Source organism: Chamaea fasciata, unplaced genomic scaffold (genome assembly GCF_029207755.1).
Source record: "Chamaea fasciata isolate MVZ Bird 193981 ecotype frontalis unplaced genomic scaffold, bChaFas1.0.hap1 SCAF_5, whole genome shotgun sequence".
Classification (NCBI taxonomy): domain Eukaryota; kingdom Metazoa; phylum Chordata; class Aves; order Passeriformes; family Sylviidae; genus Chamaea; species Chamaea fasciata.
Genome location: NW_027094090.1, coordinates 69,388,335 through 69,408,214, shown reverse-complemented (window position 1 = coordinate 69,408,214; position 19,880 = coordinate 69,388,335). Strand labels below are relative to the sequence as shown.

General features: G+C 42.5%; 1 protein-coding gene across 2 annotated transcripts in view; it reads right to left on the bottom strand.

Annotated features, from left to right (window-relative positions):
* Positions 1 to 3,990: 3,990 nt before the first annotated feature.
* Positions 3,991 to 19,880, bottom strand: part of KIAA0930 (KIAA0930 ortholog) — a 53,155-nt gene continuing 37,265 nt past the window's right edge. For both annotated transcript variants that reach the window (XM_066184344.1, XM_066184345.1), the window contains exons 5-10: positions 17,932 to 18,033; positions 17,348 to 17,488; positions 15,058 to 15,252; positions 12,770 to 12,932; positions 10,464 to 10,619; positions 3,991 to 8,832 (exon numbers count right to left, since the gene is read on the bottom strand). In XM_066184344.1, the coding sequence (XP_066040441.1) occupies positions 8,792 to 8,832; positions 10,464 to 10,619; positions 12,770 to 12,932; positions 15,058 to 15,252; positions 17,348 to 17,488; positions 17,932 to 18,033 (798 nt within the window). In that variant the 3' untranslated portion in view covers positions 3,991 to 8,791. The remainder of the gene's footprint in view (positions 8,833 to 10,463; positions 10,620 to 12,769; positions 12,933 to 15,057; positions 15,253 to 17,347; positions 17,489 to 17,931; positions 18,034 to 19,880) is intronic.

Genomic DNA, 19,880 nt, shown 5'->3' with positions numbered 1-19,880 from the left:
CTTTAATCATGATCCAAACGATGCCTCAACAGACTAGTTACCTGCCAAAATAAACTTCATGCCGATGACAAAACTGAAAGGCAAATGCAGAGCAGGAACCAGCCAAGTAACCCTGGGTACCATCTTTGCACAAGGCAGGAACATGTGAAGGTGTGAACAAGTACAAAGTTTGGGCAACAGCTTTGGTAAAATACTTGCTTCATAGGATGTTTGTAAGAAAAACAAGACAACTAAAGTTGAGGCGGACAAAAGAAACAAACTGCTCTGAATATTCAGGAGATGATGGCTGGAAGGCAAACCTCTGCACAAGCTGCAGTATATTACTGTGAGTTGCATGAAATCCAGCAGTTGCACCAAGAAACAAAAAGCTGTACAAGATGAATAAAGAAGCAGCAGCAGGATTTACACTGTTTGAAGTAGTCAATATACTTATCCCAGTTTCTGTTAAGTTTGTGTATTGCTCATTTTTTTCAGGCATCACACTTGTTTAGAAATTCTTACTTGCATATCAGCATCCTGCACATGGATATTTATTTTAATTACAATCAAAATGGATTATAATCAGGATAAATACCCATAATAATCAGTTTAGTGGGTATTACTGTTAGGGACATCATAACCTTTACCGAGAGGTAACAAAGGAATTCATAATCTCTGGAAGTCTGCAGAGGTTTCAAAGATATGAACAGAATTTTCTTGTTCAGGCAGTACCACTGAGGAAAAAGTGTGACTTTAGTTTACTACCTTAGAGCATGGATGACATAATACACTACAAATTTTTTGTCTGAACTATGGTTGATGCTGTATCTGAAGCCCTGCCCAGACTGGTGGGCACTTAGGGGCATTCTTCTCACCTGCAAATAGCAGTTATAGCAGTTCTGTTGATGGCAATTCCAGGGAAAGCTTGCAGATGGTTCATTGTAAAAAGAAATTTCTAGCACTGAAAAGAAAATGGTTGTTCACATACCAAACTTACTTACTTTGGCAGTTTATGAAATCTGTGTTTCCTTACCTGTACAGTAAAGTCAGAAATGACACCTGTGCTGATCTCCTGTGCTGGGCAGGGTAACCACAGACACCCACAGCAGGAAGCATGGCATTCCATTCCCACCTCTTGCTGAAAAGCAAGCTTGAATAATAATAATAACAACAACAACTCTTCTTGCTCCTTGATGATCCAGCTATCACTCTATTTTTCAAAGGAAAACTTAGTCTGACACTTGCAGTGATGAAAGAGTAGGTTCTGGCAACTCTCTTGTCCTTCAGGAGCAAAGGAAAGCGTCTAGACTCAGAGCAGGCATTCACTATTTCCAGCAGGGCTTAGATGAACACAATGATTGCATCAGAACTAAAGGCTGAGTGAGGGACTTCAAAAAGTCTGTAGACTTGTACACTGCTCTTGCTGAATCTCCACAGCAATACTGCTCCAGCAGGAAAGGCAGAACTGCAATCATAACCACACTTGAACGTTGTAGGGAGATGGGAGGTAGAAGAGCACGGGGTGAGCCAGCACACATTGTGAAATACTCACCCATGAATCACCAGAATCACCCCAATGCTGGCATTAACAGGTAACGGGAAACATAGCTGTAACTAACATTTTGAGACAGCTTTTTTGCAGTGTAGGTGCTCTCCACTGAGCTGTGCAGGCAGACTTGGTGTTTCAGGAAATTATCAGCCAGCTCCATTCATTTCAACAAGGGTTTAAAACAGTTTATCCCCATTTTCCTTTGAACAGTTCCTTTGAAGTGAACTCAGGAGCATGCAGTTTAACTATGTGCACACCTATTATTCAAACGTTTATGTCATTACCTCAAGTTCATCCGTGTAACAGCAGCAGCTCCAGCAGAATGCTCACACTGCCCAGGAAGCAGCAGCAGCAGCCCCATCTGCTTTGCTGAACAGGCACATCCTCATCCTCTCCTGCCCCCTCCTGACCAGGAGGTTTTGCCTAAAGATCCTCCTTTCTGTGCAGGTGCCATGAGGTACACAATATGTGAAGGTCCAAGGACAGCTGTGTGGCAGGTCAACTTTATTTTCTGCAGTGGAAGGGCATGCGCCTCTCATAGGTAAATCCTGTTTGTGCACACAAACCCTTCTGTCTCTTCTGAACAAAAGAGTGGATCATCTTGGTTTTCATGCCACCACCCCAATAAACATTAACCCTACTAGGAAAAGGAAACTAGCTTGCCTTGGGGAAGAGTTTCCTGGCAGAACTAAGCATAAATTACTTATGTCCAACAATGAAATCACTGGATCTCAAACCTACCTCTGTGAGAAACCAAGCTGGGGACAAAGTTTGAATTAACTCGTATTTTCCTCGATGTATTTTAATGTTTTCTTCAGTAAGGAGCATCAGCTCCTCCCAGATTCTCATTTACACCGATAATGGAAAATCAGACCCACATTCTTCCTTCATTTTACTCCTTTGCTTTCTGCAAAGTTTCATTAACAGGTTTCAGGGACAACACACTTCTCAGAAGAGTACACAAGTAACTGCTAACACACATGCCTAGTTTTCCTTTACTCTCCAAAGTGTGATTTTACTATGTATAATCAGACCTTGATGATAAACTTGTGTGCCAAGCAATATTAGGGTATTTCTTGGGAGGATCTCTCCAGGTGTGGCCAGGCAGGACACAACACCCCAGGACAAAATAACACGAGTTAACTTGGCTGCCCAAAGTAGGGACGCCATAGAGCAAAATGTACTGCCACACTGTTAGTCCCATATTTGTCTTTTAGTATATTCAAGAAATTAATTCCATAAAGCTGGGAAAGCTTTTCAAATATGTACACGGCAGTCTTCTTTTCTCTCAGCATTTGGATCAAAAACTAAACCCCAAACCAGCAAAGCTTTTCCTGTCCAAACCCTTGAATGACTAACAAAGCAGCGGAGGTTTATTACCACCACTCCTGAGGTTTTGCTGCTCTTTACCTTTTGTACTGCTTTAAATACTGCATCTCCATTATGGCTGCTTACAAAACCTTTCAACTTAAAGCATTCAAAGAAAAAAAAAAAATCACAGTTTGTTTCAAAGCCATATTTTAGTATTTCCCAGCCAGCTAAGACTCCTGCCCAGTTTCATGAGCAGTCACAAAATAACACTGCCAACAATCTGCTCAAATATGCACGTAAAGAACTGAGATATCCTGTTCTTCTTAAGCTCTGTCTTTGAATTCTCCCTAATATGCCACACATATCTGAGCTATCACACATGGCTTAGGATAAATGTTGTTACCTACCACACGGAGTCATAAAACATCCTGGTCTGGGATTCTTTGAAATGAAATCATCAGTGTATCAACTCATGGACACAGTTGGCAACATTTGTTCAAGGCGTGTTTAACTAATATAGACAGAAAAATCCCCTCAAGGTTTCTTCTACTGTGAAATGTTAGTCACAAAAATCAAGTGGAGAGGGAGGATTCAGAGCCTTGCATGTCTTTAAATCAAGGCAGATCCTTGCCAGTACACACAATTCAAGGCAGTGTAAGCAGGGCAGATCTAAATGCAATCTCATTTTTGTGACAATGCATAACCCCACATTGAAGCTCTTCCTGAATTAATCAGGAAGAAACCATCACAGCCATCAGTCCTCACTATTATACACTGCACAAACAGAAATATTCATGATTACATAATCAAGTTTAGAACAAACCACAGGTCAGTTTAGAAGGAAGAATGAAAACCTTTTAGAAACAAATTCAGGACTACACTGACTTTTACCTTCTTCCCCCTTATCCAATGTCAAGTGGTCAGGGACTGATCGGTTGGAGGTTCTGTAGCAGAATCAGAAGTTGGCCTTTGCCCCAAGTGCAATCAGAACAAAAAGCAATGGGGCCACTCTGCCACATGAATATCCATCTGGCAATGCCTACGCAAGTGCCACAGAGCACTGTCCCACCACTGGTGCCTGCCACCAGGAAGGAATACATCCAAATTCCAACACCACCAGGCACAGCAGAGAAAAAACACCACTAGCAGAGTTCATGGTCGTTAAAGAGGTCTGTTTATTTGCTGCAGGGTCCAACACTTTCTTCACTGCTGCCATAAGCACAGTCAACTTTATTTTTTGGTGCACAACGTTCTCCTTGCTCTTTGTTCAAATGGCTCAGTACAGTGCCAGCACAATTTCCAACCCGTCACCTTTTAAGCAACACCAATGATCGATGAGGCAAATAAAACCCAAACCATGCAACATGTGTTAGGCTGATAAAATTAGGCTGAGAATATTTATATATTTACACAGAGAACGTTTCAACATTGCAACCTGCTTGCAGACTTGTGTTATCTTGACCAAGTATCCAAACAGCTACATTCTGGTGTAAAATACTCCTTTGTCTAAGGTTTGGTGTAAAAGCTACTTACTTCACAATGCCTTTAACTGGATTCTACCGTACCTATTTTTGACACAGAATTTCTACACACCAGCACCACACACTTGCAGTCATACCTTGCAGAATGTGTAAGGCATTTGCAGACATCTGATTGCTGTGACCACAGGAAATCCACTTTCCAGAGCTTTTAGCCATGACCTTTGGAAACCATGAGAGTCTTTCAAACACAAAGGGTGACTTCATATGAGAGACACTGTTCATCCAAGAACTATAAACTTGTCATTTCTCGACACTGCTACATACAACACAGATAGAATTTAAGACTAATAAATTATTTTCCTAAATAAAAATTTGTTCTTAAACCCCACTGGGTAACAACAGGGCTTAGGCACTTCTGAAGATTTTATCTTACATCTGTCTTTAATATGGAAGCTTCAGACTACAAAATACAGGACAAGCAATCATCTCGAAAAGGAAAAATTAATGAATGGCAAGAAGCAGGTCAATAGTCTAAGAGTAGTCTATTTCCCTGGATTCCACATCCATACAGAACTTCAGTGACCAGATGGGATTCTGTTCATGAGGGTCTGCTGGAAGAAATCTGTCTGCAGAGCCAAGGACTTTACTGTCTAAATAATGAACATAATTTGGGAAAGACATATTACTGTGAAAAGCCACCTGTGCAAACAATTCTCTTTTCTGGAAAGCACACCATGCCCAGAAATAGAAAACTATAAAAATAGTAACAGCAATCCAGAGCCTAACATGCCCAAGCCTTGTAAACAATGAAGACCAGGAGAGTAAAAAGAGAAGGAACAGGGACCCACACAAACTGGATTAGCCAAGACAGCTGAAAGACTCATAGAGTTTCTAAAAGCATCTTCTTTTAAAAGGAGATTTGGAATCTGCCATGTCCTGGCTGGCAGAAAGAGAACATAATTTCACATACATGGTGGTCTCTGAGGCAGAGCAATAATCAGCTAACACAAAATAATTGATTTAAGAGCTTTCTTAAAAAAAAAAATTTAAAAAAGAAGCTTTTCATACTGGTTAAATCAATAGCAGTGAAAAACTTGTTATGGGTGAAAAGATTCACATCCTTGTATTTGACATCTATCAATATACAACATCTGTGAAGAGCTCCAGTGGTAAGCCTTGATCTCCAGAGGGAGTGAATGGGCAGAAGGATGGAAGGATTTAACTGAGCAATGAGGTGTGGCGGAATTCCAAAAAGAAGGAAAGCTGTTCTGCAAAGTTTCCCAAATTTGTTAACTGAGCTGCATCTTCAAACATCAGCATAACTGATGAAACCCACTGTGCTCCAGCCATTAAGACACTGACAGCCGAACAGTCTTTATGATACTGCAGGACATGCCAGCTCCATCTGCAGCAAGCACTTCAATGGCCAACAGGGGCTGAACGCAGCTTACGGCTTAGGAGCTACAGAACTAAACCCCTCCAAATTAACAGGGTGAGAGGTTCTTACTAACATTCACTTTTCTTTTTTGATGTAGTGCAATAGCATGCTAAGGGTCTAGCTGCGCCATCCTGACCCAAAAAACCCTTTTTGATCAAATTCCCTGTCAATGTGTCCACACAAGGACAACCAATTATGATTTGCAGGGTATGTTTAAAAGCAGAACAAAGTGTGCGATTTGATAACAAAAAGTGGGAAGCACTGGCTATACATAAGAAATACAAGACAGTTGTTTAAAAAAGGAGTAACTGAGAATCTGGCACATCTTTGCTTCCAAAAAGCACTATTGACATTCAGTAGACTTTTTGACCTCTATTTTCCATGGATGTCCATGAGGGCATACTTGTAGTCCTTTTCTACTAGAAAAGGCAAGTCTTTAAAGTACCTATAGCATATCCCACTAGCAAGATACAAGAAATAAATTTACTTTTTTTAGGACATTACAGCCCTTCAAAACACTAGACATCAAAATCCAACCACATACATGTAACAAAGCAGATGATACCTCCTGAAACACAGATGTACGATTTAAACTGTACCTTCCATAGCACTGCTTTTAAACTAATGCACTAGCTTAGAATCATTCCTCATTTGCTTGGAAATCTTACACAGCAAGATTTTCTCAGTCTTTCAAATCACACACAGTTAAGCCACCTAAACATAACACACAACACCGAGGAAGCATTATTAACTCCTGTCCACTGAGAAGTGTCCAGGCACCTACCACTGAGGGTCCTATCTGGATACACTTCCTTTTTGACATTGTTCCTCTGGCTGCCTGACTGAAAGGTATCAATTGTCATGATTAGCACAAATGTGAACCCTCTCTCCCTTCCCTCTGCAGTGAACATTTGAAGGAAAACCAAGGGCTGATTTGCCCAGTCCAGCAGTATGAAAGCGCAGAGTGAGGAGCACATTGAGAGGAGCACGTGTTTTCTAGCTGAGGAGTTTAATTCTCAGCATGGGCAAAAAGAGAATATTTATACTGACTGATGCCAGCAACAGCACCTGTGGGATCTCAGGTACCCACCCAGGCTGCCTGGAAAGTTCCTTGAGAGGGCACTTCAGCTGCTGAGTGAGGACTCCACCTCTCCCCAGGCTCTGGGGCAAGCAGGTGAGATGGTGGAAACGTCCTCACATCCACACAGACCACAGGCAACATTCCAAGGTTGCAGCATGAAAAGGGGGTGTGCTGGTTATGACAAAGGGAACATTTTTTTTTTAACGCCTTGCAACACATTTGAAGCCAACTGAAAACTGGCCAGCTGTCCCTGTCATACACTCATGCTGTCAGTGTAAGAAAGGCCACCATGCTGTGCTAAGGTGACAGCTTTTCCAGGCCTGGCCTCAAATACAGACAGGCCTCCTTACCATGCTGGAGTCATCAGGTTGGGCTGAAGGGCAAATTTGGTCTGCCTTTATGCTGAAGTGGAGCTATTCCCATGGAATCTAGCCTGAGGAAAAAAAGCAGAAAGTCCTATTTGAGAGGTTAAGTCATTAGATGCTACTGCGAGAGTAACAACAAAGCACTTGGGAAAGACCAGGTATGAGGGAGACAAAGGTCCAGGCTCAGAGCGCGTGCCACAGCATCAGGTTTAGGTGCTCAGAGTCTGCAAAGTGACAAAAATGGCATCTTTGCTCTCCCTTTGTGCATGTACTGGAGTCTCACGTGCCCCAGGGGACACACCTCCCCTCCCACTGCTGTGCGGTCCTAAATAACCCCAAGCATGTACTGGCCCTCATCAAAATAGTCAGCCAAAGCACAGTCACCTCAGCATTCAATCATTTTGTTTTCAAATGTCAAGGACAGCAGTTTTGCTGTTTAGAGAGAGCTGAACTTCATGTGTAAACATAAGGCTGTTTTCCTGAGAGCTCCTGACACACCAGTTTCAGGCTTCCCACTATGCAATTTTTACTCACTTTTCAGAACAGAATCCTGTTCCCATCTTTTGTATTTCAAGAAAGCTCTCTGTGCTTCAGCATGTAACGACCAAAGATGGAAAATCCAGGCAAGCTGCCTGACCATAAAGCAGCTCCCGTGCCCTCCTTGGCTACCAAGGGTACTGCAAGGACAACTACAAACTCTCAAGTCCAGTGCATGCAGGAGGATGGGTTACTGGTAAGGTTTTAGGCCTTTGGAGACCAACTACAGTCTCTTGTTTTTTCACTTTAGACTCAAACTGGTATTGACTCAGCTGAGAGAAAGGACAAGCAGCATTAGTACTGGAGATGAACCTCAGCTTTACTATAGCAGCACATTTTAGCCTTCTTTTCACTGGCTCATTTTCTTAGCCAGTTCTTGAGGATGAAAATGTTGCTGTTCTTTGGTAGATACGGAAATCTGTCAGCAGAGTTCACCTGTCCTAACACTGACATAAGAAAAAAGGGGAACGTTTTCAGCCTCTTTTAAGCTCTGACCCGACCTGCTGCACATACCAAAACAGCAATGTATCTTTTTCCTTTCCTTCCCTTGGCAGGAAGCTGCTCTCTCTCCCCAAAAACACACACACACACGCACGCACACGCGCTCGCACACAGCCGATCAGACGAGGAGAGGGTATGGCCAGAGTCTATGGAGCAATGTCCAATAGCACATCGTTATGAAATTCTTAGAATGTTTCTCCCAAAGAGTATAAAGTTTAACACATTCTGTACATGTTGTTGGCTTCTTAGTTATAAAGTAAACACAGTAGCAAACTGTCCATAAAGTGTTGACTCAGTTTAAACGCAGCCCCTTTTCATTTTATCTTGCTGAAAAGTCCTCTTCCAGTCAGAAACACTCCAGTGATGTGGGCATTCGGTGTGTGACAGCAGAGGAAGGAAGAAAGAGGCACTTTTGATCGGCTGGTATTCCTGGACTTCCCTGTTTCCCGCGGAGGTCTATGTTCCTGACACTAGATGGTAGTGTTAGCACGGAAAACCGCTGTGGATAGGCACTTGGCAACAAGGCTCCAAGGCAGTGCCCGCTCTCTGCTATGTCATCAGGATTGGTTTCTGCCGCACTTCCAGGATATCTGGGCATGGGAGAGAGAAACAGAGACACAACCAACTTCAGAGGCTCCTGAAAGCAGTCACAGGACCAGGGAGCATGAAGAACTGGAGACATAAGTGTGGACGGTGGCACAGCCCACCAGGAATCTAAAGCATGACAAGTCCACGGCTTCACCTGTTAAAATCTGAGTTAACCAGGATGCAGCTGGGAGGAGCTGAAAGATGGCAAACTGCAAATACATCCCATCATCTGGAGAGGACAGCTGATCTACCATCATTTATACTGGGATGAAGCAACAGGGAGTGGCAATATTTTCCAGAGAAACAAGTGTAAGTGCCATTAACCAGAGACGTCAAGGGGTTTCCCATTCTTAAAGGAGCAAATGCAACATCCCCAAGTCCCTTAAGGAAAATTCTGTGGGTACAAATAATTAACTCCTTCATTTATTCTATAGCCCAAAGCCTACATTTCTGCACTCAAAAAGCTGCCACAAAAACAAAAATCTTTTTGGCTCCTCAATTCCATATTGTCCAAGTGGGACAGAATTTGAACCTTACAACTTCTGTTGTAATCACGGACATCTTTTTAAATATAGGTGGTAAAACCAACATGACAGGGTAGTACACAGAAATATCTGGAAACTGGGCTGTGATGTCCTTTTCAAGGCTACACAAAGAACAAGGAACATGGGAAAAGGGAGCACACAAAAGACTGATCAAACACAACTGCACAAAGAGGAGGACATAAGGAAAAATTGATCCCCAGCTCCAGAGGGCTCCAGCCACACCTGCAAAGAATTAAAGACAGTGGAGGGAGTCCAGTGAAGGACCACAGAGATGACTAAGGAACGAGATCATCTGACATATTAGGAGAAGGTGACAGAAGTGTGATTATCCAACATGGACAGAAGGGTCAGAGTGAAGTCTTATCAATAAACCCAAGACATTTTAAAAAGTACTTTGATCACTGTCATTGGGATTTTAATATCTTAGTACAGGTTTCCTGAACTACCCAAGAGAAATGAGCACCTTTCCCATTTCATCCTGCCCCACATGTAACGCTCCTGTTACCTGGAAAGCTGTCACAAATACGTTGATAACAAAAAGGCCTTGGAAACAGGGCCTACACAACATGTCAAGCTAAAACAAATGTGGGTAGGAAAAAATGGCAGATGAAAATCCTGCCTTACATCCCAGAAATTTCATGCCCTATTTCTACATATCTCAATATACACCCCAATTCCTGCAACCCTATGTTCAACAAATGAAGTCTCAAGAAAGGATGTTCAAGCTCAAAGCCAGTATTTGAGCATGGAGGCTTTTGTGCCACCCTCTTGAGCAGATATTAAATGCCAGCAGAAACAATACATCTTCTGTGAATTCCAAAACGCCTGTGGTGAGAGAGTGAGTAAGCTTGGTAACTCCAGCTAACTTGTTGTAAGACTATCAACACAATGATCATAAGGAATAATTATCTATTTTGCTGAAACACTGTTCAAAATCCATCCTTATTTACAAATGACCAACTTTTTACTGGAATCTGTAATTTCTTTTCAATTGAAATCAATTCCCATTCACAACAGCATTACTGAGAAACGCCTGCTCCTCTGTCTTAATAGCAGAATCCCCCAACATGGTACACGTCAAAATTCACCTGTTAAAATTCGATGCAATGGCAAAGTGATGTATGTTAAGTGTGCATAGAGTAGAAAGTTTTCATCTGTCCTGTTCAGCTTCAGCCACGAGCCCACCAGCGAGCGTCCTGTCCCAGACAGGGAGCGCGACCGCAGATTCGTCGCGTTGTGCAGATCTGGAAAGGCAGGAAGAGACAGCAAGCCTCAAGGGATTGTACTTTACTTGGAACACTTCTGGAACTCAAAAAAAAAGAGAGGAAAGCCTCCTATTCATTGTTTAGAGACAAATCACATGCAGGACTACCTTAACTGCTCTTTTAGAACCAGACAGACCTTGCCAAGCACAGAGTTCACCATTTACACTGAAGCTAATAAATGGTAGCAGCTGAAAACAACAGACAGACAGGAGAGGGCTTGTGTTACCATCCTGCACCAGCAGAACACTAACTCAGCCTTCCCTCATACACAACATCACAGAATTGCCCTAAAATTAAGTACTTACTCATGCAGAAATTCACCAGGGTAACAAAATAGAAATTGTTTCTTTTGAAGATAATTGCCATCTAGCAGACATGGGGAGATTCAATATTAATGCCTCAGTTTCCTGCACACCTCCCTGAGCCACACCTAAGACCCTTCAGCTGAGCTCAGAATTAGTTTAGATGTCCCCAGGTAACTTCTAAAACAAAAAGATACCGAGTTCCCCGTAGGCCAGAGGAGTTTTTGTAGGTGCAGGTCTCTCCCACAGCCATGTGCTGCATTTTTGGAGTGTTTCTAAATCTTTGCTCTTTTGCCCTGTAAAATTCATCCCTGTCCCACAGCGCTAAAATCAGATGTTGAAGTCAACATATCGATTCTGATCGAGAGGGATCCAAGCTCTGGGACTGAAAGCAGATCCTGATCCAAAGAGAAAAATACATGGTGGCAGCTACTCTAGAAAGATTCATAACAATGTGGGAGGAAAAAAAAACCTGTGAAAAATCCTTCCCTCCTTCCCTATACATCTGTATAGCCTTTTTTATTTTTTCAGCTGAGGAACAATAAGGTCAAAACACTTAGAAACAATTTCTTGGCATTTTTTATGAACGCTATAAAATATCTGACCAACCTAGAATTTGTTTACTTCCATAAATATATTAGAAGGAAAAGGATATGAAAATAAAAAGAATGTCCATCATTATCATTAAATACTCTAGCATAAGACCCTGCAAGACAATGAGCAGGCACTGCAAAACCCATGGGGGCTGCCAGAGAAACACTTTGAACTCTGTTCTGTCCTGGGCAACCTCCAAAATAAAGACACTAAAAGCAAGACTACATGTGGGGAAAGCTGCCCTTCTCCCCACACTACCCTGTGCCTAGTAAAACATACTAAAACACATCTCATTTGAAATAACATATGTTCTGATTAGGCAAATTAAGGAAAAAAGAGATGAGCAAAGGTTTTCATTGATAGAACCCTGAATTAGCTACCATCAGTTTAAGCTGCCACAGAATTTGCATTGAACATTGCCACTTCAGTTTGCTTTTTAATGTGCAATTCTTTATTAGCTAAGGTGGTCCAGTGGCTTTATTAGCTAAGGTAGCTGCTGATAGGCAATATCTTTGCTACTTCAAACAAAACTTGCAATCTGGAAATTACCTTTGGGTTTACCTTTTAGAATGCTAACAGACAGATTTGTTGACTGAATTGTTTTTAAACATATGAAAAGCAGTTTGACATTGGCATTTTTGAGTTTCCTGCCTCACAAGACCATGAAGGGATTGGGATTTATGTATTATATTCTGAGTCAGGCTCCATCTTGCCGGTTGTTTCCTCCTGAGTAACAAGAATTTAAAGGAAGAGTTCCACAAAGCATTAAACGACTGTACAGACAAACTCATTAGGTTTTCCTTTGTAAAGTTCAGAACTGATTCAAAGCCAGCTGAAGTAAATGCCTTTTCATCAGCTTTAACCAGCTCTGGATCAAATCAGAATTCAAAGAATTTGTTGCTGAGAACATGCCCTACCCCACTATACCTGGAGAAATACCCCTAGAGACTGTAGCATCTGGGAAAGAGGGAGGATCTCAGCTGCTCCAGTTTCTCTCAGATGGGTCCATATAAAAGAAATAAGTTTTAATATATTCAGGAGTCATAGGCTCCAGCCTTCAAAGAGATGCTTAAGCCTGTGAAAAAGCTCATTTTCAGAGAGGCACTGGCTGTATGTGGAGCTCTTGTCCTTCCACCCTGCAAACTTTCTTTGAAAACCCTGCAATGGGATCCCTTTCCACAGCTCCGTGCCCTCTCCAGACAAGTCTGTTTCGCTGTACAATACTTCTCTCACCTCCACCATCATCATCTCTGAAGAACTCCTCGCTGTCGTTTGCTGAATGGGACTTTTTCATCTCAGCAATTCGATTTCGGGGCACTTTTCTCTTGAGGGATGGGGAGAAGAAGGATGGGCGGTTGTTACGTTCTGGGGTTGGTGGGGTGCTGAAAGAAGTAACCTGAAAGGGAAATGGAAGAAATGCTGGAGAAAGTCTTGGTTTTTTCCCCTCCATGTGCCACAAGGCAATCACATGTGTAAAAAGCAAAATGACGACTGGTATCTAGCTCTGTTTTATCAAAGTGGCTGGAGAATTTAAACTGAACAATCACCTCCAGATGCTCATCGAGGGGAAAATATTTTGATATATCACAACCCTCAACTGTTACATGAATAATGAAAAACCTTTCTCCTCTCAGATGAACACTTTTAACAAGGATTTACAGTCATAATGGCACAAAATTAGTAATTAAGGCACCAAGAATGTCAATCTTATTTTTGCATGTTGAAATCCAGGAGACTTAATATGTACCAAGAATGTACTGAACACACTCAAAAAGTGCAGCTTCATTTCTCTGGCAGGCACAAGGAAGCAGTTTCCCTGCTGGGAAGGCTGTCCCATGGGATCCCTGTGGAAGGTCAGTGTCCCTGGGGAGCAGGGTCACAAAGGCCTGAGCCCAGCACACTGAGGCAGAAGTGAAGTCAATATTCTCTTTTATGTGTGTCATATTTCAATACTGAAAGGAGAACGTGAAGCTGTGGTGCCTCAGAAGATTTGGTTAGTCCAAGTGATGACAAACACAGGGATGGAACTGTCTGTGGTGAAACTCAGGGACAAAGCTATGGAGGCACCCTTCCTTCAGAGCAGTAGTTGCCATTGAGTAAACTCCAGTTAAAGCCAAGTACATCCGTTTTAGAGAGAACCGAAACGTAGTGCAGGCTTTGATTGGCAGTATTTTAATAGTTTCATTTCAAAGGGAAGAAAATAGGGATAACTACTTTGCTAATGGATGTGAGTAACTTTTATCTTGGCCTTCCTTCTTCACACAGTCAATTTAATAATCCCATAACTCTCCCTGAGCTGGCACGTGACCCTGCTCCTATCTGTCCAAAGAAATGCAGAGGGAGGTGACATGGAACGATGATGGCAGCCAAGCCAGGCTGAGTGCAGAAACACTCCATGTTGTCCCCCTATCAGTAATGTTAAAAAAATAAAAGAAGGGCATTGTAACACCCAACTGATTCTCTTCCCAGCACACGTCATTTCTAATTTGTGCTTGTCTCTGTTTTTAATTTGGGAGTCATTTCATATCATACTGCAGGGGGAACCAGAAACAGGCATAGCAGTGTTAAAACCATTAGCAAAAAGCAGTGGTAACACATTATCAAATCTGACATTTTCCAGCTTACACTGGAAACCTTAGAGACAAAAGATCATGTCCCTCCAGGCCTGATTTCCTCAGGCTGTTCTTCTGTGGTAGAGAGCAAGAACATCCAGTTAATGAGTTCTGTGCTGGTAGCTCATGTTGCCTTTTACCAAGTCAGAAACAAAAACCACACTGCCTGCATGAAGACCTCTAGAAGCCCTTCTGCAGGTCTTTAAATGATACAGGTTAGTTGCACTACACAGAAAACCATGCTAGACTCCATAAGGTACTGACCCAGCCCAGGTCTGAGCAGCTATTTTGAAGACATGTTGCCTAATCCCCATTAACCAGGTAAAATGTCTTAATGGAAAATAAGGCTAGGATTGAATAAAGGCCAAATCAGCATCTGTGGTGTGATTCTATTGGCATTTTACTGCACTTCCATTAAAATTAAGCATATATATGAATACAATGCTGCATCTGAATCCGTGAGCTTTGCTTTAGCATTACGCAGGCTTCGTGTTGGCAGTATTCCTCAGTGACAAAACCTAAAAGCACCACTCCCTGTGAGGTTTAGTAAGCAACCTACCACAACACACAAATCCCACGTTTCTAGGTAAATCCCATTTCGCACAGAAGTGGAATCTACTTTTTTTTATAGCAAACAGGCAGAATCATTGGTTTCCCCGGCATCAAGGCTGCTGTTGTTTTAACAAAACACTCCTCCAGAAGTATGAATCATCCAGTCATCTCTGTATTCAGTGTTTGCTCAGGGGGAACTGTGTTAAAGAATCCATCTCACACACTGAGTACAAATTACACACAGGCAAACCTAAGTGCACAACCTCGGCAGGAGTTAACCCCAGCTCCGGCCTCCTGGCTTTGGCACAAAGCACGTTCATGCTTCCCCTAAAGAGAGTGTTTCTGTCTGCTACTTACTCTCTCGTGCACTGGGGAGTCTGGATTTGAATCTTCTTCCGTCCCATAGGGTGAAGTGTCACCAGTGGAAACTCTGCTCACTGCCATCTCTGCGTGTCCTTTTCCCTGTGGTCCTTTCATTCGGACGAACTCCATGTTGTTGTATTTATAAAAGCCAAAAGACATTCTCTGAGCCATCTTAGCTGCAACACTCACCTACAATGCACCAAGACAGGAGAGAAGAACATGTAATAACAGCTCTACAACTTGAAAATAACATCCTCTGAAAGCAGTTATCTAAGAAGGAGTCAGAACCATAGGGGATAATGATTCCTAAGAAATATTTTAAGCCAAAATCTGAAGTGATCCCCAAAGGGAAAGTAATTTTACAGAGACAAAAACATGTTCTGACAAGAACCAACTCCTTCAGCCATCCAAAAGACAGAGTTAGCAGTGGCACACTCAGAGAAAACCAAAGGTTTTTATCCAGGCCTACACACTGTGGCACATGAGAGCCCAGGCAGGCACATGCACAACTCGATGCAGCCTGTGCTGGGGCACTCATTTGAGTCCAAAAAGCAATAGACACACACACACACACACAAGATGCCTCCAACCAGCAAAGCACACCCCACAACTGGGTCACTACTTTGCGCCAGGTCATTTCTGACATTTTTATGTCCACATTGTCAAGGCCAAAATATAAGGAACCAGTCCCACGCACAGCTAACCGGCACTGCACGGCTCACCAAGACACCCTGACAGCTTTAAATCCCCTCAAACAGACACAGGGGCTCCATTTCCAGTCGGCACAACTGAACTGAAAATTGAACTGAGAACTGAAAAAAGGAACAGACCAATATGAAAACAGTCAAGGTTTTGCTGAGTGAAAACGATGCCTTACGTTTTCAGCTTTTATCCATAAGTTTAAGTGATTTATTGTGATTTTCATCAGTTTATGAAAAGGCCAAGATGCTCATCAGCTTGTAGTATACTGAGAATTACAGAATCCTAGAATAATTTAGGTTAGAAACAACCTTTAAGATCATTAAGTCCAATCATTAACCAAACACTGCCAAGCCCACCAGTAAATCATGGCCTTAAGTGTCACATCTACACATCTGTTAAATATCTCAAGGGCTGAGGACTCCAGCGCTTCCCTGGGCAGCCTGTTCCAGGGTTTGACAACTCTTCCAGTAAAACAATTTTTCCTGGTGTTCAATCTAAACCCTCCCTGAAACAACTGAAATCAAGTAATCTTCAAAAGCATAGAGATTACTCCTGTTCTTTAAAAAGAATGGTAAAATTTCCAGTTTTGCCTCTGGCCACAATGAAATATTTGAAGAGTTAACAATTTTACTTCATCTAACAAAATAATGTCAAGTAGCTATGTGGTCCATTAAGACATCCCTAGGCTATGAGGTGACTTTACCACATCAAATCTTATCTTTCCACCGCAGGGCTTTCTTTTTATGTTGTCTTCAGTGATTCTGCATTCCCACTTATTTTAATGACCCAGCTGCTGACAGTGTAAGGCCACAAGATAATGGTGGGAGAGAAACAACTTTTGTTTCATATTGTCTCAGAAACCTGCTGGAAGAGTGTAATGACTCACATTTAAATCAGGGAGAAGGGAAATTATTCAGGACCTCTCCTGACAAGGGTAGAAACAAAGAGAAATTTAGAGACACGGTAGACATTGTGAGAATTTCTTCTGTTTGTTTCTAAAAACCTCTCAGGGTTGTCTTCATAATAAACCATTTGAGAAGTTTATTGACTCTTGATTTCAGCACTAAGTACTGAATTTGAAGATGAAAGTGTTGGTATTTCATGTTTCTGTAGAAAGCAAAGAAAGCTTCTCTCAGTGGCAGTGAGACTACAGGGGTCTTTTGAAAACAGCCATGAGTGTAAAATATAACGAAGAGAAATACACTTTATCACAACGTACTTACCAGAGTTTAAAATCTCCCATGAAATCATATCTTCTCTGAATACAGAAACATCTATGGCTTTTCAAGAAAATGAAGGGGCTCCAAGAATTGTTGTTCAGGTCCATTCCTGTGTCATGCTCTTGACTATGTATCCCCACCTTCCCTCCTTCTGGCAAACAGCAGAAGAATATATCCCAGCCTGAATAACCTCAGTTATCTGAGCCCAAACCAGTAGCTTTCAGCTAACCTTCAAAACCAAAAAAGACAGACTACGATGCAGTTGATCTAACAGGACAAAAAACCTGACAGTCTCAGCCACAAAGAAAATCTGGTCAGAGCACCATTGCTACAAAGGACATTGTCTTTCAGAAGCTCCTTACCCTGTTGTCATAGACCTTCTTCAGTGCTTCATAGCGGATGGAACCTTGGAAAATCACCCCTTGGAAGGTGTTGCTTTTATCACTGGCCACTAGCTCCACACAGACCATTTCTCCTTCCCCCACAGTCATGTCACTGAAAACCTGCCAAAGATGAGAGAAGAAACACTTGGATGCAAAGCTGTTCAAGTCAAAATACATTCAGATTCCCATGGCTGTCCTTTATGCTCAAGGAAGTTTCAATATAAATTGAAAGGGAGCAGAATGTTCCACCCCAACCTTTCAAAAAAAACCCAAACAGACTCCAGGCAGTGCGCACTGCAAATCACTTGTTGAGATGAGCAGCTCTCATATCAGCCTGTCGTGCTTCAGCCCATCATAGACACTGATGCCAAAATCCAGTTTTAAGATCAGATTTCAAACAATAAATAGAGAGGAAGCTTAAAAAAAACCAAAATAAAATAGGATCTAGCAGAAGATAACCCTCAACTGGCCAAGAATATTTGTTCAAAAAGTACAAGAAAACAGCTAATCAGGACATAAGACTAGAACAAGACAAAACTTTGCTGCTGCAACAAGGAACTCACCTCCTCAAAACTGTCAATCATGAAGAATATATTGGGGTAGCTGATCTTTGACTCCTCTCCTTTACTGTCCATCGGGTGTTTGCTGGGAGATGCAAACACTTGCTGAGAAAGATGCAAAAAAAGATACCGCTTCTCAGTTAAACGTGCTTGGGAACAGACACACCAAACACAAGGCAAGTCATTACAAAACACCTCAGGCTGGATATCCTGCAAGCACAGCTGAGCCGATTTCTGACTAGAGCCAGATTTGCAATAACGGCACTTGAGAAATCCTCGGTTTTCACACGCAAGTAATCAAAAACTCATTGCTACCCAGTAAACGTCCCTGTGTGTACCTGACCTCTCGCCATACTACAGCACACCGACGAGCTTTCTCATCACCACTTTCACCTGCCTTTAAGTTGCAGCAATGCCACAGTGCAAGAAAGTTACCACGAAGCAGCTGACCCAATGCCTTGACTTTAATTTGTTGTTGTTTACTCAGTACCAGCCCAAGATCAGCCTCCCTCAGTAAGGGTAGCTGTGGCTGTCCTGGCGTGGTCCATAACGATATTTTATTCCATATCTACCTGCACCCCAAAGCTGTTACTGTATCTTTACAACCCTACAGCCGCAGACCTTGTGTGTGTGTAGGGGGGGGGTGTGTGCGCTATCGCATTTTTAAAGTTGATTTTTGAAATCAGCGCGGAGGCAGTTCCTGGGCTCTTGGCTGGCTACATGGTCTTTGTTCAGGCAAAGACTTTCCTTCCTGTTTTTCATCCTCTCTTTATATATATATATTTATTTTTCCCCCTTGGCTAGGGGAGACTGCAGTTAGCAATTTTGGGCTGTCAGGGGGCAAATTCCGCAGGTGCTCACCCATAGCAGCCCTCACGCCATTCCAAGCCCTTCCAGGAGAGAAGACTACGAAGAGTCTCTCTCTTTTAGTGGCAGTTTTGGGTTTGCAACTGTAGCTACTTGTAGAAACTGTATTTTGCAACATTAGAAACTGTTTCAAAGTGAACTTTCAGAAAAAAAAAAGCCAGGGAGCGGCTGGGGCCGGGCCAGGCTGCGGCAGCGCGCCCAGGCCGGTCCTTTCCCCGCAGCCCCGGCAGCAGAGCCCGCACAGGCTGGAGAGCTTCCATCTGCCTCTGGAAAGGCTCTGTGGGCTCCTGCCTTCCTGGGAGGGGCTGCCATCATCTTGTCACTCCGTTCCTGGGGACACAGGGTCACCTGGGAGGCGCCATCGTGGAAGGGAACAGCGCGACGCCATCTTCCCTTTGTCCCTGGGCCGCCTCCTGCGGGCGCCATTTTGGGGCACAGGCCTTTCTGGCATTTTGGGTCTCCCTTTGCTCCCGTCGGGTTTGGAGTTAGAACAGTTGGGTATCTAGCAGTTATTTACTTTTTCTCCCTGATTGTTGGTGTCTGTTCGATAATAAAGTGTCATTTTTTTTTCACTGAAATCTACTTGTATTTCATTCCTTCCTGAGGGAAAGGGACTGGTCACTCATTTCAGAGAGCCCACCTCTTTAGACTGTCTCAAACTGTTAAAAATTATACCAAGTTTAAATTTTTTTTTTTTAATATATAACTTTAGTCAGGGGTTTTGTTCGCCTTTGCCTGGGGAGGAAGGGAATTGAAGTTTCTTTTCAGGAGAGTTTCATCACTGGAGGCATGATGAGCTTAACACCTCAACAGACACAGAAGACACAAAAAAGATAACGACCATTAACATCATCAACTCCAAACATCAGCCCTGCTGGGAGAAACCTGTTCTGGGAAAAGAGAGATAAGAAAATGAAGAATGAGACCCTAATTAACATCTGAGGCGAAGAGATTGATAACTAATAGGAAACCAAACACTAAGAACTGCGTAATGTGGGACCAATGAACATCGAACCAAGGCATTTCTATGGGTTTTGACTGTATGAGTATGTAAAAATCTAGTAAAAATTGTTGATGGAATGATT